Here is a 24,821-nt window from a genome sequence, read left to right as displayed (position 1 = left end):
AAAAGGGAAGATTTTTAAAGGGTCTGGGTATGCTAGAGCACCTATACTTTACATGGCCAATGTCTTGGGTTTCAATTCTGGTATCAACAATTAATTTTAAAAGGAAGGAATTTATTTTTGTTTATTTTGCTGGCAGATCGTGGGGCTTGAACTCAGGGCCTGGGCACTGCTCCTGCGTTCTTTTGCTCAAGACTAGCACTCTACCACTTGAGTCACAGCGCCACTTCTGGGTTTTTGTGTTTATGTGGTACTGAGGAATCAAACCCAGGGCTTCATGCATGCTAGGCAAGCACTCTACCACTAAGACACAGTCTCCGCCAGAATTTTTTTTAAAGGTAAACAGAGTTGTTTGAAGTGCAAGGAAAGCATCAAGATGCAAAGAGAAGTCACAAAAAGAGAATTTTTTGTTCTTGTTGGTTGTGGGGCTTCTGGGCCTGGGTGCTGTCCTTGAGTTCTTCAGCTCAAGACTAGCACTTGGCTACTTTGAGTCACAAAATCACTTCTGGCTTTCTGATGGTTAATTGGAGATACAAGTCTTACAGACTTTCCTGCCTGGGCTGGCTTTGAACCTCAATCCTCAGATCTCAGCCTTATGAGTAGTTGGGATTACAGGTATATGCCACTGGTACCTGGCACAAGAAAGGGAATTTATACTATCTCCAAACCATGTAAACTGAATAGCTGGTGAGGGGCAGAGTAGAAAATGTAAACTTGTTAAGAAGGTGTGTTTGGCAGAATTCTAGACACTCACATACACTGAGACCAAAAGAACATAGTCTCAGGAGAGAATCAAAAAGGTGCAACACCCAAGTACCTCATCATAAGTATATGAAATAATATACATATTGAAGTGAACTCCAAAGGTAAGGAAACAAGGGCTTTTTTCTTTGTTTCCTGACGACTCTATATCTTTTTTTTTTGCCAGTCCTAGGGCTTGAACTCAGGGCCTGGGCACTGTCCCTGAGCTTCTTTTGCTCAAAGATAGCACTCTACCATTGGAGCCCTAGTGCCACTTCTGGCTTTTTCTGTTCATGTGGTACTGAGGAATTGAACCTACGGCTAATGTGAGGCAAGCACTTTTCCACTAAGCCACATTCCCAGTCCATGACTCTGCATTCTTTGCCTTATATATGGTGTACTCACGTGCACATCTGTAGTCGGATGGGTGGAGGGCACAGCATCCGAAGAAAGAGTAAAAAAGTGCAGCAGTGGAGCGCGCTGGACATTGATGAAAGTGAACTTTGCAACTTATGGGTGGAGGTGGAAGGGAGGAATGGGAGAGAATGAGGGAACTTATTACCTGACCTTTGTAAAGGTAACAAAAAAACCTAAAATGATTGTGAAAACGATTGTTTGCAAATGTTCATCTTGGGGGAAATAAAAGGTGTATTTGGGTTGAGGAAAAGTTAAAGACTTGACCTGGACTTACCAATAAAAGGTGGCGGGGTGGGAAAGCATTTGCTTGTGAACAAGCTCCCTGGGATGCTAAACCCAGTCCAGCCACCCTCTGACTTCCACAGGTTACAGCCTCTCTCCCAGCCTCACTTTTCTGGAATTCGGATGAGTTGGACTTAGGTTTTGTCTTTCTCGCCATCTTCAAACCAGACATCAACCAACCACCGCTGGTGAACTGGCTTAGAGAGTGGCAGAATCGTGTGCGGCGGAACGCCAACCACTCACGCGCAGGCATTTCCGGTCGGCAGGGACAAATTGTTTGAAGTCCTTGGACAGCACTTCCGGTAATGAAATCGTCTCTCCAGACGTCAGGCCACGAGAGGCACCGCATGACCTAGCACCTCACTACGCATGCTCCACTTAGGCTGCCGGTGGGCGAGGCAGAGGATGGGGTGGGCGGGGCCTCTGACTTGTCTCGCGGTTACTGGGCGGGCCGGAGCGCGCGAGGCTCGCGGGCGGCGCGGGGCGGGGCCTCGTCCGAATCGGCTCTGCGGGTCTTTGGCCGAGCGTCGCCGAGCTGAGGTCGGTTCAGGTGAGGCGGTCGCGCCGGAAGTTGCTCTGGCCGAGACTAGCCCTTGGAGACAGCGACTCGCGGCGGAGTTTTGTTGTTAGGGGAGCGCGGCTTCACTCGGCTCTCCCCCACCCTTCCCTTCCAGCCATGGCGAAAGGCAAAGCCGCCGTACGGTCGCCCACGGGGGCACTCCACACGACCCCAGGGGAGGACCGGGCTGCGCGGACGCGGGGTTCCGCGGAGCCGGGCAGCGGAGACCATCTGAAGGGTGAGTGGACCCGAGGGCCGGAGCTGAGGCTTGGCCAGCGATGTCGTGTGCCGGGAGAGGGGGTGGGGGCGGGATCGGGGACCCCAGCGGGTCTCTAGAGATTGCGATGTAAGAGGGAGCCTGCCGACGTCCGCGGGAGAGCGAGGCGCTCGGCTTGAGCCCCGAAGCTTCACCAAGCCCGACGCCTAGTAGGTGCGTGTGGGTGCCTCATAAATTGGATTGGGTTACCCGAAGGAATGACACACCGGCTTGCTGACGCTGGGGAGATTGTAAGGTTGATAGTGAAGCGACACAGATCTTTGGCATTTGTTGCGTTCCTTTTTTTTTTTTTTTTCCTAACCGATGAGAAAACGGGGGGCTGTAGTGGCTTCCTGACCTGTATAGAGTCACAAAGCCAGATTCATAAGTGAGATCATGTGCCTGTTCTAGGTGCCAATTTCAAGTGGTAGGTACACCTGGCATTGAGTCCCACCGTTGTACCATTAGAGACTTCTTATATGCTAACTTTCAAGATCTCTGTGAAACGGGTATATACTACCAGTTAGTTCAGGCAGTGTTTGGCTTATATGAAAAGGGGGAGGGGGGAGAAATGTTTAAAATTTCTACTGCATACAGGTAACATTCATTTTAAACTTAACCCCCCCCCCATTCGCCTTCCTAGTAATTTCCAGAGCTTTTAAAAGTTATGTGTTTTGCAGTGATGGAAATTTAACCCAAGTCCTTGGCACAAGGTAGGCAAGTACTCTATTACTTGAGTATGCTTTTAGACCTTTAAACACACGTCTTCCCCCCTCCCCCCTCTTCTTGGCGTCTCCAGCTCACTGCTTACTTATTCGACTTGGGCTCTACTACTTGAGCCCTGGTTATTTTGGAGATGGAGTCTTATATATTCTTTACTGCTGGGGCTGCCATCTTTGGTCTCAGTAGCTTAAGTAGCCATCAGTTCCCAGTTTAAATACTGTTTTAAGGGGGAAAAAACCCCAGAACATTGAAACTAAATGCTTTGATTCCATCTTGGCATGAAATTGTTTGCTACTTTCTAGCCGTTGAAACAGTTAAGCTTAAGCTCTTTTAAGTACTTTTTGGTTTTTGGCAAGTGTTTTTAAAGCTCATATACTTGAAGTAATCAGAACAAATGGCTATTAAATTGTCTGCAGCTCAAATCACATATACTTTTATTCTACCAGTAATGATGGCTAGGAGAGACCTTTTTCCTTTTTCCTCTCTTTTCCTTCCTTCCTTCCTTTCTTTGTTTTTTCTTCCTTCTCTCTTCTTTATTTTCTTCTGCTTCCCTCCCTCTTTTTGGGAACAGAGATGTCTTATGTAGTCTAGGATGGCTTTATAGCACTCCCAATCTTACTTCCTCAGCCTACCTATACCTGAGATTACAAATGTGCATCACCATACCCAGTGTAGAAGAGGTTTTTTAAGAATATATAGCAGGGGGGGGGGGTAGGAATATGGCCTAGTGTTAGAGTGCTTGCCTCGCAATGAAGGCCTGGGTTGATTCCTCAGCACCACATATATAGAGAAAGCCAGAAGTGGTGCTTGAGCTGTGGTAGAGTGCTAGCCTTGAGCAAAAAGAAGCCAGGGATAGTGCTCAGGGCCTGAGTTTAAGCCTCAAGGCTGGCAAAAAAAAGAATATATAGGAGGAGGGGCTGGGAATGTGGTTTAGTGGTAGAGTGCTTGCGTAGTATGCATGAAGTCCTGGATTGGATTCCTCAGCACTACATAAACAGAAAAAGCTGGAAGTGGTACTGTGGTAGAGTGGTAGAGTGTTAGCTTTGAGCAAAACGAAGCCAGGGACAGTGCTCAGGCCCTGAGATCAAGCCACAGGACTGGCAAAAAATATAAATGAATGTTTTAAAAAAGAATATCAGGAAATGTTAAAGTGTTTTGAAATAATTTCAAACATCTCGTTAGCTCTTTGAAATTTCTATAATCTGGTTGTCTTGCTACATGATAGACAGTGGAACCAAATACATAGAAATTTTAAAAACTTCTTTGTTACAAAAGAGTATATCTGATCTAAAAAGAACACTGTTCTGCTACTATGACAGTAATACAGTAGTTTCTTGTAAGGGCAATCTAGATGATTGTCATTGGTTTGAGATGGTGGTGAGTTGTTTTTGTTTTTTGTTTTGCCAGTCCTGGGGGCTTGGACTCAGGACCTGAGTATTGTCCCTGGCTTCTTTTTGCTCAAGGCTAGCACTCTGCCACTTGAGCCACAGTGCCACTTCTGGATGTTTTCTGTATATGTGGTGCTGGGGAATTGAACCCAGTGCTTCATGTATACGAGGCAAGCACCCTTGCCACTAGGCCATATCCCCAGCCCGAGTTTTTTTTTTTTTTTAAACGTAAAGTTTTCAGACATAAAACCTTAAGACTTCAAGAGGGCCTTTATGATAGTTTCTTATTTTATCTTTAGGGGCTGGGAGTATGGCCTAGTGGCAAGAGTGCTTGCCTCGTATACATGAAGCCCTGGGTTTGATTCTTCAGCACCACATATATAGAAAAGTCCAGAAGAGGCACTGTGGCTCAAGTGGTAGAGTTCTAGCCTTGTGCAAAAAGAAGCCAGGGACAGTGCTCAGGCCCTGAGTCCAAGCCCCAGGACTGGCAAAATAAATAAGTAATCTTTAGAACAGCACATTCTACACCGTTATTCTTGACATTTACAGAAGACAAATATTTACAAAAGCAAAGAAAATGTGAAGGGATATCTTCATGGAGAAATAGGGGTTGGGTAGTGGAGAGAAAGGTTTACTGGTGGGAAGAAGAGTAGACAAAAGGGTTAGTGTGAACCTTTTATGTGACACCATAAAGAAGAGATTCATTTATCACCAGTGAAGAGTTTCTGTTGCAAGGTAGTAGGAGATAAGGTTGGTCTGTTTAGAATATCAGATTACAGTAGGCAAGAAAGGCTTTCTTTTTTTTAGGCAGAAGTAGTTCAAGTGGTAGAGTTCTAGCCTTGAGCAGAAAAAGCAAATGGACAGCACCTTGAGTTCAAGCCCCAGAACCAACATTAAAAAAATGTACTCACTGCCTAACATATGAAACTGTAACCCCTCTGTACATCACTTTGACAAAAATAAATATGGAAGAAGAAGAAGAAGAAGAAGAAGGCGGCGGCTAAAAGTGGTACTGTGGCTCAAGTGATAGAGTGCTAGCCTTGAGCACAAAGAGGCAATGGACAGTGCTCAGGCCCTGAGTTCAAACCCCAGGACTGCCTCTCCCCCCCGCCCCCCCCCCCCCAAAATGGCAAAAGACCTTAACAAAGGTCTTATTATGGTTTATTGTCATTCTCAACCCAAATATTATGTTTCAAGTGGCTTTTTCTTTTTGCCTACAATAAATAGAAAACTCAGTAGAAATTTTTGTTGAAAGAGAAGTTTAATCTGGGTGCCAGCGGCTCATGCCTGTAAGCCTGGCTACTCAGAAGTTTTGAGCGGGCACTGGTGGCTCACACCTGTAATCCTAGCTACTCAGGAGGCTGAGGATCATGGTTCAAAGCCAGCTTGGACAAGGAAGTCCATGCGATTCCTATTCCAATTAACCAACCACCAGAAAACCAGAAATGACACCGTGGCTTAAAGTGGTAGAGTGCTAGCCTTTAGCTTAAGAACTCAGTGACAGTGCCCAAGCCCAGAGTTCAAGCCCAGTGTCTGACCAAAAAAAGTCTTGAGATCTGAGGATTGAAGTTTGAAGCTAGCCCAAGCAGGAAAGTATGGAATCTTTTAGCTCCAATTAACTACTAAAAAGTCAGTTGGAGCTGAGGCTTAAGTGGTAGAGTGCTATTGTTAAGCAAAAATTCTCAGGACAGTGCCCAGGCCCTGAATTCAAGCCCTAGGATCAGCACAGAAAGAAAAGGAAGAAGTTAGGCTGGGAATATGGCCTAGTGGCAAGAGCGCTTGCCTCCTACACATGAAGGGGCGCTGTGGCTCAGGTGGCAGAGTGCTAGCCTTGAGCGGGAAGAAGCCAGGGAAGGTGCTCAGGCCCAAGGCCCAGGACTGGCCAAAAAAAAAAAAAAAAAAAGGAAGAAGTTTATTAGTTCATGTAACTTAAAAAGAAATCAACAAATGAAATAGGATTTTAGTAGCATCAATGCTTCAATATTATCTTCAGGATCAAGTATTTTCCATATCTTGGTTTACTTAATTGATGTTGGTTGTACTTTTAGTTTGGTTTATCATGAAGATCCATATACATACACTAAATGCATTCTTGTTATTTTTTTATTTTTGTCAGTCATGGGGCTTGAACTCTAGGCCTTGGGGCTGTCCCTGAGCTCTTCAGCTCAAGGCTAGGGCTCTACCACTTGAACTACAGTGTCACTTCAGGTTTTCTGGTAGTTAATCAGATATAAGAGTCTCATGAACTTTCTTGCCCAGGCTGGCTTTGGACCATGATCCTCATATCTCAGCCTCCTGAGTAGCTAGGATTACAGGCTTGAGCCAGTCATTCTTGTTAATTTTAGGAGTTTTTTTTGTTGTTTTTTTTTGCCAGTCCTGGGCCTTGGACTCAGGGCCTGAGCACTGTCCCTGGCTTCTTTTTGCTTAGCACTGCCACTTGAGGCACAGTGCCACTTCTGGCCGTTTTCTATATATGTGGTGCTGGGGAATCAAACCCAGGGCTTCATGTATGTGAGGCAAGCACTCTTGCCACGAGGCCATATTCCCAGCCCAATTTTAGGAGTTCTTGTCATTAAATTACAAACAAAAGTCTTCATGTCTATTGATTTAATTGCCTTAGATCATAAACTTATTCTGTAACGTTTGCTTGTTGTCTGATTCTAAATCAATCTGATCGGTTGAGCCTGATTTTTTTTTTCCTGGTCCTGAAGCTTGAACTCAGGGCCTGAGCACTGTCTCTGAGCCTCTCTGTGCTCAAGGCTAGTGCTTTACCACTACAGCACCACTTCTGGCTTTTTTTGTTTATGTGGTACCGAGGAATCAAACCCATGACTTCATGCATACTAGGCAAGTACTCTACCACTAAGCCATATTCCCAGCCCTGAGCCTGATTTTTGTTGCACCCTGGAAAAGTAGGAAGGAATGGAACTTTGTTTTCTCAGTGACATTGCACTATGGGAAAGATCACTTACAGGTTAGTTGTTTTGTGCAGGACCTATGGTCTAGGAGGACCTTTGGTCTGGTTGAGAAAGGAGATAATGGAATAACTCAATAGGAAGTAGTATAATAGACGATCTGGAACTTAATGAATATGAAGTTCCAGTAAGAATAGTTGTAAATGCTAATAGTATGTGTGTCTAATGCAGACATGAGAAGACACATTGTAAATGTGTATACCACAAATTTAGAGGGAAATAATATAAATCAAGGTTTATTCCTTATTTATGTTTAAAACTATATATGAATTAATGCTTATCTTTGGGTTTATTGGTATTATTTGGAGGGGTTGTTATAACAGTCACCAGTTTACTAATTACCAGTTCGTTTGAAAGGAGAGCCTGGAGATTGAATACTACTCAATCTTTTTGAATTTCTGTTACTGTTGGAAAACTTTGCTTAACTTTAGAGAGTGAAGAGCATAACTACAAGCTAGAAGTGGTTTATTTTGTCAGCCATAGGACTTGAACTTGGAGCCTAGGCACTGTCCCTGAGCTTTTTCAGCTCAAGGCTAGTGCTCTACCACTTTGAGCCACAGACAAGTTCCAGTTTTCTGGTGGTTAATTGAACTTTCTTGCCCAGGCTGGCTTGGAACCATGATCCTTAGATCTCAGCCTACACAGTTGCTAGGATTATAGGTGTGAGCCACCAGTACTCAGCCAAGCTAGAATTTTGTTCCGATGTCTATAGATTTCATCATCCACCTAGAAAACAACAAGGAACAATTAGAAAGCCGTGCCCTACAAGTCAATGTTCTGCATGCGGTCTACTTAACCATTGCCTGAGCCTTTCTCCCCTCACTTAGGACCCATGAGACCATAATGTGAAGAAAAATTATGTAATTTTAGAGCTCACATATTTACCTTATTTAACTTTTTTATTTAAGAGGACTTTCAATATTTGAAGATATATTTAGATACACACAATACAGGTTAGAAGTTTAACTTTTCCTGTATATTTTGTTTTTTTGTTACTGGCCCCGGGGCTTGAACTCAGGGCCTGGGCTGTACCACTTGAGCCACATGGAGTTAACTGCCATGCTGGCTTCAAATTCAGAATGCAACCCTGTGGGTAATTAGGATTACAAAGGTGAGCTGCTGGAACCCAGATACTTTTCCTGTATTTTAACCTTTCAATGTCTCTCTACTCCATGATCTTACCTTCACTACTCCAACCTAGCAATCTTGCTTTCCTTTAAACTCTATCCCTTTACACTCTTCCTTAGAGGGGCTGGAGGATTACTGAAGATGGCATCAGCTTCTTAGTAATAGAGGTTGAACATAATAGATGATCAGTTGCAGTGCATAGTTTGCATGATTGTTTTTCCAAGAACAACAGTTTGCTTGTGGAAGTCATTCTTAGGTCCTCAAATCTCTTCACATTGGAAATAAAAATAATATATACCTTTGTCTTTTTTGCTAGTCCTAGGGCTTGAATTCTGGGCCTGGGAACTTCAGTCTAGCACTCTACCACTTGAGCCACAGCACCACTTCTGGCTTTTTCTGTTTATGTGGTACTGAGGAATCGAACCCAGGGCTTCATGCATGCTAGGCAAGCATTCTACCACTAAGCCACATTCCCAGCCCAATATAAATGTTTTGAAGAATTTAAAAGATACCCATGATTAAGCCTGGTGCTGGTGTCTCATGCCTGTAGTTTTAGCCTACTCAAGAGGCGGAGATCTGAGGATTGAGGTTTGAAGCCAGCCTGGGCAAAAAAGCCTGTGAAACTCTATCTCCAATAAACTACTCAGAACAAGCCAGAAGTGTCACTATGGCTCAAGTGGTAGAGCATTAGCGTTGAGCACAAAGAGGTTCAGGGACAGTGCCCAGGCCCTGAGTTCAAACCCCAAGACCAACACACACACAAAAAAGATGCCCATAATATTGATTGTTAGTCCTTTGTGCAATTTTTTATTGTGCAGTTTTTTTTTAACCTTGATTCTAATCCAAGAAGTAAATTAAACTTGTGGACTGGGACAAGTTAATTCAAGATAGATTTAAAGACATGTTAGTTTATGCTATACTGGAGTTTGAACTCAGGGCCTCAGGTTTACTATGCAAGTGCTCTTCTACTTGAGCACCTCCGGCTCTTTTTGCTTTAGCTATTTTTCTATAAGGTCTCATGTTTATGACCAAGCCCACTTGGACTTCAAGATTCTTATGTTTCCAGTGTAGTTCAAATGACAGGCATGCACCACTACACCTGTCATTTATTGTTTGAAATAGGGTCTTACATTGCCCTAGCTGGCCTCAAACCGTGATCCTTCCATTCTTTACCTTCCTTCCAAGTAGCGATAAAGAACAGTTTTACTAAATTTGTGGAATGTAGACAGATACTTTGGTTTAGGATACTTCATAAAAGCATGTGTGAAAGCTAGATAGGCAGTAGTTTTTGCAGGATTATAGTGTAAGATCCATGTTTAGAGAAACAAATCATAAATCCTAGTGTGAGGTTGGGAAATTGTCCTTTGAGCAACCTAGTAAGATTCTCTTCAACAACTATATTCCTTAATTACAGCACATGTATAGTTTTTAAAATATTTAATAAGTTTGTTTATATGAGGTACCTAGAGTGGTCATATTTATTTGTTTATTTGGCCAGTACTGGGGCTTGAACACAGGACACTATCCCTGGCTTCTTTTTGCTCTGCCCCTTGAGCCACAGTGCCACTTATGGCCTTTTGTATATATGTGGTGCTGAGGAATCGAGCCCAGGGCTTCATGTATATGAGGCAAACACTAGGTCATATTCCCAGCCCCAGCACACATATTTTTAAGTCTTCTATAATCACTGTGTGTGTTCTGCATATATATGATATATATGATTCTATATATGATATATATATATAGTCCATAACATATATATGAGTATGTCTAATGGTAAATAAAGGCAATAAAAACTGAGTCAAGGGCTGGGAATGTGGCTTAGTAGTAGAGAGCTTGCCTACCATGCTTGAAGCCCTGGGTTCAATTCATCAGTACCACATAAACAGAAAAGGCCAGAAGTAGTGCTGTGGCTCAAGTGGTAGAGTGCTAGCCTTGAGCAAAAGAGCTCAGGGACAGTGCCCAGGCCCTGAGTTCAAGCCCCAGGACTGGCCAAAAAGAAAAAAAATGAGTCAAGTACTTTTCTTTTTTTTTTTTTTTTTTTTTTGAGTTCCTAGGGGTTTTAATTCAGGCTTCATACATGTTAAGCAGGTGTGCTATCACTTGAGCCACCTGTTGGCTTTTCAGCTAGTTTTCAAAGTCTCATCTTTGGCCCCAGATGACTCTCCTTTTGCCTTTGCCTTCACATAGCTGCTTTTACAGGTGTGATTTAACATGCTCATCTTGTTGGTTGAGATAGGGTCTTACTAATTCTTTGCTGGAGCTGACCTTGACCCACTCTGCCTCTTGAGTAGCTGAGATTAGAGGTGTGTGCCCACCCTACCTAGCATTGAGTCATCCACTTATATAACTTTCCTATTCAGTAGTTAAGCTTCTATAGCCTTACCACTGATGACTCCTTCCTGGCAAAACAGCTCTGTTCATTTTTCTGCTCACTATGTGCTAGATTTCATTCTATATTTTATTTGCATATAGTGTTTATTATAACATTCTTCCAGTTTTGGAGTCACAGACAGTGTCACTCAGAACACTTGAGGTTCATCTTAACCCTCTGAAGCCATTGATATAAAAAGAAACCATACATTGTCCAGTTGCCTTACTTAGTGAATATGTTCTTACAACAGTTGAAAGAATTAATTTTTTTGGAGGGTGGAAGGTGATAGCGGGTTTGGACTCAGGACCTTGTGTTCTGGCTTGGGTTTTTCCAGTTCAGGCTGATACTATACCACTTGAACCACATTTCCACTTTTGGCTTTTTTTTGCTGGTTAACTAGAGATTTAGGGTGTCACAGATTTATTTTCTCAGGCTGGCTCTGAACTGCAATCCTCTGATCTCACCATCCTGAGTATCTAGGATTACAGGTGTGAGCCATTGGCACTGATGAAAGAATTGATTGATTAATTTCAGTGTTTGGGTGAAGATTGAATAGTTTTTTAAGAAAGGAGGAATGCCTTTCAGGAAGTTAGTTGCTGGCTTGAGATACTATCTTCTTTTATATTTATCTTAATTATAATTTTTTTTCATTTTTTTCTTTTTCAGAAAAAGCCTGTGCAGAAGCTGGATCAGCAAGAATGTCACTCCTTATATTGGTGTCTATTTTCTTGTCTGCAGCCTTTGTTATGTTTTTGGTATATAAAAATTTTCCTCAGCTTAGTGAGTAAGTATACCATGAGAGAAACTCAAAATGTGCAGATAGTTATGAAATGAAATAGAAGCCAAATGTGCTTTAGGCAACAGAACTGTTGTGACTATGTATTAGTCTCCTGAAATGCAAGAAGCCACATCTGCATTGTTGTGTAAACATTTGTTTCTAAATTTGCCTCTTGGGCTGGGATGTAGCTCAGTGGCAAAGCATTTGCCTAGCAAGTGCAATGTCCTGGGTTCGATCCCCAGTACCAAAAATGAAAAGACAAAAAAATACAGTTTTAAAAAAAACAATCAGGTCTGGGAATATGGCCTAGTGGAAAGAGTGCTTGCCTCATATACATGAAGCCCTGGGTTCGATTCCTCAGCACCACATGTATAGAAAACAGCCAGAAGTGGTGCTGTGGCTCAAGAGCCAAAGTGCTAGCCTTGAGCAAAAAGAAGCCAGGGAGGGCCTGGGGATATAGCCTAAGTGGCAAGAGTGCCTGCCTCGGATACACGAGGCCCTAGGTTCGATTCCCCAGCACCACATATACAGAAAACGGCCAGAAGCGGCGCTGTGGCTCAAGTGGCAGAGTGCTAGCCTTGAGCGGGAAGAAGCCAGGGACAGTGCTCAGGCCCTGAGTCCAAGGCCCAGGACTGGCCAAAAAAAAGCCAGGGAGAGTGCTCAGGTCCTGAGTTCAAGCCCCAGGACTGGCAAAAAAAAAGTCTTACGTAAAAAAACCAACCAACTAAATTTGCCACTTGATTTTCTCACAGTTTTCCTACTATTGCTTCTCCAATTAAGATGTCATTTTTCCCTGGGTGTCAGTGGTTAATGCCTATAATCTTAGCTAATCAGGAAAGAGATCTCAGGATGAAGATTTGAAGTCAGCCCGGGCAGACAGATCTGTGAGACTTCTTCCGTTAGTCCTCAAAAGCCAGAGGTGGAGGCATGGCTCAAGAATTAGAGTGCCATTTTTGAGCTAAAAAGCCAAGTAAAAGCTCAAGGCCACCTATACCTGGAAAACCTTTAAAAAAAAATCTCAAGAAGGACATTTTTTTTTCACACCCTGTACAACTGTATCTTTCTTTGTTTTGGTCTTACACATTTTAGAACTAAATAAATAGGGCTTAGGGTGCAGCTCAGAATTTGATTGAATGATTACCATTGCAAGTCCATGAGTTTGATACCAGCAATAGAAAAATAAAAACAAAACTAAGTTAAGCTAAGTGCTGGTGGCTCATACCTGTAATCCTAGCTACTCAAGAGGCTGAGATCTGAGAATCTTGATGTTCAAAGCCAGCCCAGACAAGGAAGTTCATGAGTCTCTTATCTCCACTTAAACACCAAAAAGCCAGAAATAGTGCTGTGGCTCACTGGTAAAGCACTAGGCTTGAGCACCAAAGCTTAGGAACAGCTACCAGGCAATGAGTCAAGTCGAGGCAAGCAAAAAACCCCAAAACAACAACAGCAAAGCTAAAACAATGGAATTTTCTGACATTTTCTATTTGTTTTCTCATACTATTTGCTGTTAGTAAATTTATATTTCTATTTATAGTTGATATTGATATACAGTTTTAATAAACTTGGTATTCTTTTCTGCTTCTGCCCTTCTTTCATCCCTTTTTTCTTCTTTGACTCATGAGTCATTTATGCCTAGCTCTATTCATCCATTTCCTTTGTACCACATCTCTGTCTTCAAGTTCTTTTTCTCTTCCTTATTTTATTGAAATCTTCTGAAATAGGTATGTATGATTTTTTTTAGCCTGAAAGGAAGGGGACATACTGGGATTTGAACTTGGGGCTCTCTGTCCTTGCTAGGCAGGCACTGTACAATATATTTGAGACATACCTCCAGACTTTCACTTTTGTTATTTTTTTTTTTCTGGAAGGTTTGGAGTTTATTTGCTGCAGTTCCTTGGCACTAGTTTACAAGGCAAAACCAATCAAATAACACAATTGTGATAATAATTTTTTTAAAAACCCTGTCAACAACTTTCAGTCATTTCTTTATATTTTGCATTTTGACAAACGCTTTTTTAAACAAATACAAAATAATCTAAAAGGAGAAAAGCTTGGGCTGGGAGTATGGCCTAGTGGCAAGAGTGCTTGCCTTGTATACATGAAGCCCTGGGTTTGATTCCTCAGCACCACATATATAGAAAACAGCCAGAAGTGACTCAAGTGGCAGAGTGCTAGCCTTGAGCAAAAAGAAGCCAGGGACAGTGCTCAGGCTCTGAGTCCAAGCTCCAGGACTGGCAATAAATAAATAAAGATGAGGAGAAAAGCTATACATGGACTGTTTACACCTCTGATAAACTAATACTGATCCAGGGGCTTCTCTGTCCAGGAATCCTTGTGAGACAGGGACAAAGCAGGGCCTGCTGGGACTCTGGCACCAGCCCTGCTGCTGGCACTTGGGCCCACGCTGCCTGCTCTGCCAGTTCCAGGAAGCTCAGCTTTCCAGCGGGGACCCCTCCATCACTGTTGGCCTTCACAAGGCCCCCAAAGCGCCTGAGGCCACTCCAGGTGGGATCTCTGGGAGGAGCCCCCGCCTCCCTGCATAGCTGTTTCCAGAGATGCTCATCTACTTCACAGCATCAAAGGAGCAAAGCTGAAGCCACATAGCCCTATGGAGCCCCATGTTATTTTTGAGCTACAGTCTTCCTTTTTGCCTCATCCTCTTTTATGGTTTCCTGCATAGCTGACAGATGTGTACCACCACATCTTGCGTTTTTTTTGTTTGCTTTTGTTTTTTGCCAGTCCTGAGCTTGGACTCAGGGCCTGAACATAGCTTCTTTTTGCTCAAGGCTAGCACTCTGCCACTTGAGTCACAGCGCCACTTCTGGCCGTTTTCTGTATATGTGGTGCTGAGGAATCGAACCCACGGCTTCATGTATTTGAGGCAAGCACCCTTGCCACTAGGCCATATTCCTAGCCCTTGGTAAATGTTTTTCAGAATTAAAAATTTCCCACTGCCCACCAATCGCTTAAGCCACTATAATCCTAGCTGTTTAGAATGCTGAGACCTGGAGTATCCTAGCTCCAAGCCAGCCTAGGAAGAAGAGTCTAGGATTCCATTTCCATTAGCCAGCCAAAAAAAGAATTTAGAATTTTTTTTTCACTTTGGAAGGATAACAGAATACATACTATATTATATAATAACACTAGTTGTGTCTAGAGCAACATTTCACAATCTGGTACATTAATAACTATGCAGAGAAGCCTTCATTGTAACCATTTTTTTGGTCATGGGCTTGAAGTCAGGGCCTGGGCACTGTTCCTGAGCTCTTTGCTCAGCGCTAGCATGCTTTACCACTTTGAGCCATAGCTCCGCTTCCAGAGCTAAGAGTCCCCACAGACTTTCCTGTCCTGCCTACCTTTGAACCCCATTCCCCAGATCTCAGACTTCTGATTTGCTAGGATTACAGACATGAGCCACCAGCACCTGGCATTCATTGTAACTTTTAGGCACAACATAAAAGCCTAAACAACTAGGTTATTTATTTATTTAGTCGGTTGTCAGGTTTGAACTCTGGGCCTGGGTGCTGTCACTGAGCTCTTCAGCTCAAGGCTAGACTTTACCACTTGAGCTACAGTGGCACTTACGGTTTTCAGATGGTTAATTGGAGATTAGAGTCTCATGGACTTTCCTGCATAGGCTGGCTTTGAACCATGCTCCTCAGATCTCAGCCTCCTAAGTAGATAGGATTACAGGTGTGAGCCATCGGCACCCAGCTAGGTAGATTTTGTTTGCAAATTATAAGGAACTTTTAGGTGGCCTAGTGGTAAAGTGCTCTCCTCGTATACATGAAGCCCTGAGTTTGATTCCTCAGCACCACATTATATAGAAAAAGCCGGAAGTGGTGCTGTATGTAGCTCAAGTGGTAGAGTGCTAGCCTTGAGCAAAAAGAAGCCAGGGACAGTGCTCAGGCCCTGCATTCAAGCCCCAGGACTGTCAGAAAACAAAACAAGAGCTTTTAGTTTTCTGATTTTTTTTTTTTTATGTCAGTACTGGGGCTTGAACTTAGAGCCTGAGTGCTGTACTCAAGCTTTTATATGCAAGGCTAGAGCTCTACCTTGAGCTAGAGCTCTACTTCTCCCGCTTTTTGGTAGCTAGTTAATTAGAGATGAATTTCATGGAATTTCCTATTCAGGCTAGCTTTGAACCAAGATCCTCAGATCTCAGCCCTCTGAGTAATATTAATAATAATATTAATTAATTGATAATATTAATCTGATATTACAGGTGTGAGCCACCAGTGTCTAGTTTGTTTGATCAGTGAGTAAAGAGCTGATTGACAGAATCTACAAATTAAAGTTGTCTTTGTTCCCAATCTACTCTAAGAATGATAATATATTATTTATATAATAATGTAATTACAAGCCTTTTATTTTAGTCGGGCTCCAGTGACTCATCTGAGGATCATAGTTCAAAGCTAGCCCTGGTAGGAAAAGTCCATGAGCCTTTTTTTTTTGGCCAGTCCTAGGGCTTGGACTCGGCCTGAGCACTCACTGTCCCTGGCTTCTTTTTTGCTCAAGGCTTACACTTTACCACTTGAACCACAGTGCCCACTTCTGTTTTTTTCTGTGTATGTGGTGCTGAGGAATTGAACCCAGGGCTTCATGCATGAGAGGCAAGCACTCTACCACTAAGCCACATTCCCAGCCCCCATGAGACTCTTATCTCCAATTAACCACCAGAAAATCTCCAATAACCAGAAGTGGTGCTGTGGTTCAAGAGTGGTAGAGGACTAGCCTTGTACTGAAGAGTTCAGGGACAGCGACCAGGCCCAGAGTTCAAGCCCCACGACTGACAAAAAGAAAAAAAAAATTTTATATTCTACTGATTACATATTTCATGTATGCAGGCTTAACAATTTTATAAATGAGAAGCTATTTTAGCTTATAAGGTATTTCTATAGGACTTAAGTAGCATTCAGCCAGGGGTTATGGTATATACCTATAGCTATTCAGGACCCTGAAGCAGGAGGATTACTTGAGACTATGAGGTCAAGATCACTAGTCAGGAGGCTGAGATCTGAAAATCATGGTTCGAAGCCAACCTGGGCAGGAAAGTCTGTGAGACTCTCATCTCTAATTAACTACTAGAAAAACAGAAGTGGCTATGTGACTTAAAGTGGTAGAGTACTAGTCTTAAGTGAAAAAGCTCAGGGACAGTGCCCAGACCCTGAGTTCTTGCTGCTATCATTGTTCTACAGATAAACACATGTAAATAAATAAACATAGTGTACTTTAAACATAAAAATGACCTGAGGGGCTGGGAATATGGCCTAGTGGTAGTGTGCTTGCCTCATATATAAAAGTGACCTGAAATTTTCACAACTAAGAACTTGTATAGGGGCTGGGAATACGGCCTAGTGGCAAGAGTGCTTGCTTCGTATACATGAAGCCCTAGGTTCGATTCCTCAGTACCACATATATAGAAAAGGCCAGAAGTGGTACTGTGGCTCAAGTGGTAGAGTGCTAACCTTGAGCAAAAAGATGCCAGGGACAGTGCTCAGGCCCTGGACTGGCAAAAAAAAAAATTGTGTAATTCCAAACAAGCCTTCAAATAGCACATAAAATGAATAGAAAGAAAAGTTAAAAGCCACCAGGTGGTAGTGGCCTTATGCCTGTAATAGCTACTCAGGAGGCTGAGAAAAGTCCCTGTGAGACTCTTATCTCCAATTAACCACCAAAAAGCTGGAAGTGGAGCTGTGGCTGGAGTGGTACCATGTTAGCCTTGAGCACAAAAGCTCAGGTTTAACATCCAGGTCCCAAATTTAAGCTCCAATATCAGCACAAAAACAAAAGTCAAGCAAATGGCCATAGGCTTATGATTCAGCTGAGGCAGGATGATTTCAAGTTCAAGACTAACCTGGGCCAACGTATCAATACTCTGCTTTAAAGAAAATGTGAAAAGTGTTTTGTTTTTTCTGATCTTTGAGCTGGAATAGTCTGGAAAAGGCATAAAGTATAAATTCATTAAAATTTCGGTTTATTAACATTTGATCCATTTGGGTTCTGTTATAAATCATTGCTGACTTCAGCTTATCATGAGGATTACCCAAAATGATGTTAAATGTTTTTAATAGTTTAAACATTAGTAGTTTATTTCTTAATGTTAATTTAAAATTTAAACCAATATTGGAGCACATGCTTTTAACAGTTAGTTTGAATTATTCTGAACTTTATCATAGCCCAGGGAATTATATTATCAAAGCAGGAAAGAGCAAATAATTTATAGATTTTTGAATTTGGTAATTTGGCTTTAACAGATTACAAATCATTTTATCAGATCATTTTGGATAAAACTCTGTTTTCAACTCAACTTTGATTCTCTTAATGGTAAAATTCTGCTTAAAATTTTTCCCTTTAATTTTATTTCTTTAGAGAAGAAAGAGTGAATATGAAGGTCCCCAGGGATATGGATGATGCCAAGGCCCTAGGAAAAGTTTTATCCAAATATAAAGACACCTTTTATGTACAAGTACTTGTAGCTTACTTTGCTACATATATTTTGTATCCTTTTAACTGAAATATGATTTCTAATTTTGTTCAAGAAAAGGTTTGAAAGTCTACTGGTTAAGTATGCTTTTCCCTTTTATCATTTGTTCATGTAGTTTTAAGATAGTTTTTAAAAGATTGAAAAAAAAATGAAAAACAATCTCACTTCAATCCTTTCTTCTCAACTCAGTCATTTTTATGTCTGAATATCTGTTATGACCTTCTGTTTATTTCAACAGATATTTTCCTTTCCTTAGTTCTTAAAGATATTTGTTTCTATTTGATTTATAATTATTTTGTTAGTTAACTAATCATTAAATTTTGAATAATTATTTTGAATTCTCTCATTATTTTAAAAATATTTTCTTGCCGGGTACTGGTGGCTCATGCCTATAATCCTAGCTACTCAGGAGGCTGAAATTAGACAACCTCAGTTCAAAGCCAGCCTGGACAGGAAAGTCTGTGAGACATCTCCAGTTAACCACCAGAAAATCAGAAGTGGGGCTGGGAATATGGCCAAGTGAAGAGTGCGTGCCTCCCATACATGAAGCCCTGGGTTCAATTCCCCAGCACCACATATACAGAAAACAGCCAGAAGAGGCGCTGTGGCTCAGGTGGCAGAGTGTTAGCCTTGAGCAAAAAGAGGCCAGGGATAGTGCTCAGGCACTGAGTCCAAGCGCCAGGAGTGGCCAAAAAAAAAAAAAAAAATTGTGGCTTGGTGGCTCAAAGTGATAGAGTGGGGCTGGGAATATGGCTTAGTGGTAAAATGCTCGCCCCGTATACTTGAAACCCTGAGTTCGATTCCTCAGCACCACATATACAGAAGTGGAGCTGTGGCCCAAGAGGTAGAGTACTAGCCTTGAGCAAAAAGAAGCCAGGGACAGTGCTCAGGCCCTGTGTCCACACCCCAGGATTGGCAACAAAAACAAAACAAAACAAAAAACAAAACAAAATCAAAGTGATAGAGTGCTAGCCTTCAGCAAGACAGTTTAGGGACAGCACCCAGGCCCTGATTTTAAGCCCCATGACCGGCAAAAAAAAAAAAAAAAAAAAAAAAAAAAAATTCCCTTAGGTTTGGTAGTATAATTTTCTTTTTACTTTTGTAAAATGTTTTTAAGAATCTTGTGTTATTTATTTCTTCCATTTAATTTTCTTTTACAAAAATTTGTAAGAGGATAGTCATTGAAACACATGAATATTTATAGTCCTTAGTGTATATATCTTGGTTAGAAATACATGTTTCAGCTGATGAAGAACATAACTTCATTCTATGTTTACATGTAAACTGTCTATATTATTGATGATTTCAATGTATGGACTTTAATTTTCTTACTGATTTTGTGTCCTGTTCTTGTCCAGTCTATCTTTCTAATTGTGGTTAATGAAATCCATTATCTCTTGTTGCTATGGAAGTAGTGATTATCTTTTTAAAACCAGTTTTATTTTTAAAAAGGCAAATTAGCTACTTAATTCTTTCAGAACATTTACATTTTAGCTTCCTTTTTTATTTCCTATATTTCTTTTGATTTGTTGCAGTTTTTTACCAAAACCTTTTCTCCTGTAAAATTTAATAGTTTTTTTTAAATTGAATAGTATATGTATATATAGTATATTTAGATATCTTTTTATTGTTAACTTTATGCAAATGCTTTGAGTATGTTTTTAAATATATTAAGGAAAGTGTTCTTAGCATAAGCCACTTAGTAGCACATTTGTTTAGGAAGTCTTTTACTTTTACTACTAATAAAAAACATTACTTGTTTGCCAGTAGAAGATGGTAAAGATGCATGTATACTTAGGTACTATGCTTTTTTTAAAAAAAATTATTATCAAACTGATGTACAGAGAGGTTACAGTTTCATACGTTAGGCATTGGATACATTTCTTGTACTGTTACCTCGTCCCTCATTCCCCCCTCCTGGTACTGTGCTTTAAGTAGATACTTTTACCTTATTCTTAGAAAAATTTAAATTTGGAGAATAAACATTATGTACCTATCTATTTTTTGTTTTTGGCCAGTCCTGGGGCTTAGACTCAGGGCCTGAGCACTGTCCCTGGCTTCTTTTTGCTCAAGGCTAGCACTCTGCCACTTGACCCACAACTTGACCTACTCCTGGCCATTTTCTGTATATGTGGTGCTGGGGAATTAAACCCAGGGCTTCATGTATACGAAGCAAACACTATTTGCCACTAGGCATATCCCCAACCCCCTATCTATTTTTTGACAAGCAGTATTTGTAATGTTATTGTAGTTGAACATACACTGTTTTAAGTAGTCCATAACTGCACTTGATTGTGGTGAAACATATCTATAATCCCAGTAAGGAGCCTACTGAATCAGCAGAATCAAGAGTTTGAGGCTTCTTGGAGTACAGATAGAGACTTTGTCTCAAAAAACAAAACAACACAAAACCTGTAACTACATTGTCAGGAGGTCATCAGTAGTCATCATCATTTTAGCTGGAGTGTAAGGCATGAGTAGGATTGAGAAATAAATGTGCAGGAAGATGAGTAGGTATGCTCAGATTTTAGAGGATTTTAAATATCAGAGCAAAAAATTTAACATATTTGTTTGAATGCTAGGTGGACATTGAGAACTATTGAGGACATTAAAATATCACTTTTGGCCCAGGCCTATAAACCTAGCTACTCAGCCAGCTGAGATCTGAGGATTGTGGCTGGAAGCCAGCCAGGGCAGGGAAAGTCTGAGAAGAGACTCACAGATAGCCAGAAGTATAGGTTGTGGCTCAAGTGGTAGAGCGCTAGTCTTAGCAAAAAAAAAAGCTTACAGTGTCCTGGCCCTGAGTTTAAGCCCCAGGACTCGCAAACAAGCCCCTCAAGTAGCTTGTACTGTAGCTCAGCACTTCCCTAGCATGTATGACAGCCTGGGTCTGATCCCCAGATCAACAAAAAATTAGCACATGAAATCTTTTAATATAGGGTGAATATTAGATTCTCTTATTTGAAACTTTCTATTACAAGGTCTTAACCCTGAAAGCTCTGTGTGTGTGTGTGTGTGTGTGTGTGTGTGTGTGTGTGTGTGGCTTAATGCCATCTGACTGAATATTTTGAGATTGTTGTTTACTTAGGTTAAATCAAAGTGAATCCAGAGTTACTGGGATATATGGCTGATACTGGAAGTCATAGGAATTGCTGCATTTGTCAAAGGAAAAGGAAAATGTGGCTTATAGAATGTTACATAAATCTGCTTTGAGGGCAAGAAGCAAAAACCTAGAGAAGAAATCATATGATGTACCATGTAAAAGAAAGTACAATTCATTGAAGCTGAGTTTCATGTTACTGGTGGGGGGGGGGCACATGATGAGACCATCATGTTCAGGGATCACTAATAGATGCCCAGTGGGAAAAGGTCATTTTGGCTATGAGGGAGTTTCGCTACAGTGGTAGATGAGTAAGTCAGGTTGTTGGGGACAAAGAATATCCAATGAGCCCATGGAATAAAGTAGAATGGAGAGATAATAGAATTCACTTTTATCTGACTTGTGCTAAATGTTAGAGAAAGGAGTCCAGATCAAGACTGGGAACTAGAGCAAGTAAGAAAAGCATGATTACATTTTAAAAATAAGATTTGTGATTTTTGTCAGTCATCTACATTTGATACTTCATATAAGTTAAGTCATTCTAGGTGCTGGTGGCTCATGCCTGTAATCCTAGCTACTCAGGTGGCTGAAATCTGGGGATCACAGTTTGAAGCCGTCCTGGTAGGAAAGTCTGTGAGATTATTTATCTCTAGTTAACCACCAAAATACTGGAAGTGGAGCTGTGATTCAAGCAGTGGAGCACTAGCCATGAGCAAAAAAGCTCAGAGCCCTAGAACCAGCATACACATACACTGGTAATTTTTACTGTATTTCATAACACCTGGTCTTTATTTAAAGTTAGAAATCAACGATTATACTTTATATATATATATATATATATAGAAGTTAGGTTTTCTGAAATCATTTGGGAATAAGCAAATGCATCAGAGAAGCATGTTGTTTTAATGATAATTGAAGACTTTTTTCTTAAATCACCTAATTGTAAATGGTAAATACTGTTTACTTGTTTTAGTTTTCATTTTAGTAACAATTTTATTAGTGTGGTATTTATTGTGTTTTCTGTTTTTAATTAATATCTTGTCAGCTTGAAGTTGGAAGCATTGGAGCAAAACAGTTACACTTAAGAAAAAAACATTGTAATTTTACATCTTTGAATACAAGTTGAACATCCTTAATTCAGAAATCCAAAATGCTCTGAACTCTGTCACCTTTTCAGTGCCAACATGATATGTCACAAGTAGAAAACTGCCACCTGACCTTATGTGACATTTTGGTCAAACATAGACATTTAGAATATTTTGTCTGTTTTTTTCCATTCCTGGGGCTTGAACTCAGGGCCTGAGCACTGTCCATGGCTTTTTCTTGCTCAAGGCTAGCACTCTACCACTTGAGCCACAGCGCCACTTCTGGCTTTTTTCTTCTTCTTTTTCTATTTTTAATATTTACTTATTTATTGTCAAAGTGAAGTGCAGAGGGGTTATAGTTTCATATGTAAGGCAGTAAGTACATTTCTTGTTCAACTTGTTACCTCCTCCCTCATTCCCCCCCCCCAGCTTTTTTCTATATATGTGGTGCTGAGGAATTGAACCTAGGGGTTCATGTATGCGAGGCAAGCACTCTACCACTAGGCCTACCAGTAGGCCATATTCCCAGCTCCTAGAATATTTTGTAATGCTACCTTTAGAAAGTGTGTGTATAAGACATACATGAATTTTGTCTTTAGATTTAATTCTCATCCCATGACATGTATCATGTGGCTCCTGAAATTTTTTTCCTTAGGCTAAATGCTAATATTATTTGGATATTGTCACTAAGTTTAATAACATATGCAAATATTTCAAAACTGAAAGAAACCCCCCACCAGTTCTGTTTTCAAGCATTTGGGTGAAGGATGCTCAGCCTGTACTGAAATATGAGTATAATCTCATTAGCATGGTAATTTCTGTATTTGTCTTTTTTTCTGAAATGTTAGATTTGTTTTTTTTTTAAATTCAATTTAATTATGTTTTAATCCTTAACTTAGAAGTTAACAGCTTGCAAACATTTGCTATTCCTGGCTCTATTTTTCTCAGCATACTCTCAGGGTTTCTTTATCCCTTTCCACTAGCCTTATTTCTTGTTTGTTTGGTAAGTATATAAAAGGAATTGGGAGATTGGAAAAAATACTCTTAATTAGAATGCTGAGGATGATAATGGAGTCCTAGTCTCACTAGACTATGTAAGCAAAAATTCAATTTGTTTTATAGGACTTAGTATTAAAGTGCTATCTTTTAATTCTCTCAATAAGGCGGTGTTATCCTTTGCTTTTTCTAGAACAAGAATATTATAAATGTAATTGGATTTATATGCTCTGTTATAGCCTTTCTTTCCCATTGTGTATTGTCATTCAGATAGTCTAAAAGTGTAGGATACATTGAGTCCCAGGGCTGTGGGTAGTGCTGTCAAGCAAAGCAATTAGAGTTAAAAAAAAAAAATTCCTGAATTTCATTCTTAGGCTAAAGAAAGTTATTTATTTGGATATAGTAATAAGTTTAATCACAAGTGCCAAATTGTTTTAGCTGGTCTCCTTTGAGTTAGTTTGGTCCCAGAAAGGACTAGATCAAATGTTTTTTAAACTCTACACAGTATGTCATGTAGAATATACTCCCTATTCCTGACAGAAGTAAACTAGTAGAGCTACTTTTCCTTAGGTAAATGTATCTACATGAATGAAATATGAACATACAAAATGCACATGGCTTCTCATTATTTTCTAGTGTTCCGGACTTGGTGCCTCATTCTGCTATATGCTCTCCTATTTAGTTGGAAGACCAGTTGTATATAAATACTTAACAGAGAAGGCAGTAAAATGGTCACAACAGGTAAACACATATTTTGTTGTTGTTGTTTTTGTATGTGCTACTGGGGCTTAAATTTAGGGCATCATGTTCTTAGCTTTTATGCTCACTGCTGGTCATATTCTACCACTGGAATTATACCTACACTTCTGGCATTTTGCTTGTTAATTGAGATAAGAAGCTCTTAGATTTGTCTGCCTAGACTGGCTTTAAACCATGATCCTCAGATCTCATCTTCCTGAGATTACAGTTATGAGTCATTGGCATTCTGTCTGTTGAAAACAGTCTTGCTATGATGGTCATTGAACTCCTAGGCCTAAGCAATTGTCCTTCCTGTTTTCTTTTTTTTTTTTGGCCAGTCCTGGGCCTTGGACTCGGCCTGAGCACTGTCCCCGGCTTCCTTTTTGCTCAAGGCTAGCACTTTGCCACTTGAGCCACAGCGCCACTTCTGGCCGTTTTCTGTATATGTGGTGCTGGGGAATCGAACCCAGGGCCTCATGTGTACAAGGCAAGCTCTCTTGCCACTAGGCCATATCCCCAGCCCCTCCTTCCTGTTTTCTACCCTACATGTATGCACAATAGTGTCTGGCTTGTGTGTGTGTGTGTGTGTGTGTGTGTGTGTGTGTGTGCGCGCGCGCATGCGCGCGCGTGTGTGCTCGCACACATGCGTATGTGTGTGTTGGTACTGGGGCTTGAATTCTGGGCCTGGACACTCTCCTTTATAGCTGTTTAATTCTTTCACTTGAGCCACACAGTTCCACTTCTGGCTTTTTGCTGGTTAGTTGGAGATAAAGAGTGTCATGGACTTTCCTGCTCAG

General features: G+C 41.0%; 1 protein-coding gene across 1 annotated transcript in view; it reads left to right on the top strand.

The window, feature by feature from the left end:
- The first annotated feature begins 1,922 nt into the window (after positions 1–1,922).
- Tmem41b (transmembrane protein 41B) overlaps positions 1,923–24,821 on the top strand; it is a 31,621-nt gene continuing 8,722 nt past the window's right edge. Inside the window, exons 1-6 of the mRNA XM_048360094.1 lie at positions 1,923–1,987; positions 2,112–2,234; positions 11,507–11,624; positions 17,991–18,119; positions 23,200–23,293; positions 23,923–24,027. Coding sequence (XP_048216051.1) covers positions 2,114–2,234; positions 11,507–11,624; positions 17,991–18,119; positions 23,200–23,293; positions 23,923–24,027 — 567 coding nt within the window. The 5' untranslated portion in view covers positions 1,923–1,987; positions 2,112–2,113. The remainder of the gene's footprint in view (positions 1,988–2,111; positions 2,235–11,506; positions 11,625–17,990; positions 18,120–23,199; positions 23,294–23,922; positions 24,028–24,821) is intronic.

Source organism: Perognathus longimembris, chromosome 13 (assembly GCF_023159225.1).
Source record: "Perognathus longimembris pacificus isolate PPM17 chromosome 13, ASM2315922v1, whole genome shotgun sequence".
Lineage (NCBI taxonomy): Eukaryota > Metazoa > Chordata > Mammalia > Rodentia > Heteromyidae > Perognathus > Perognathus longimembris.
This window is presented reverse-complemented; position numbering and strand designations above follow the sequence as displayed.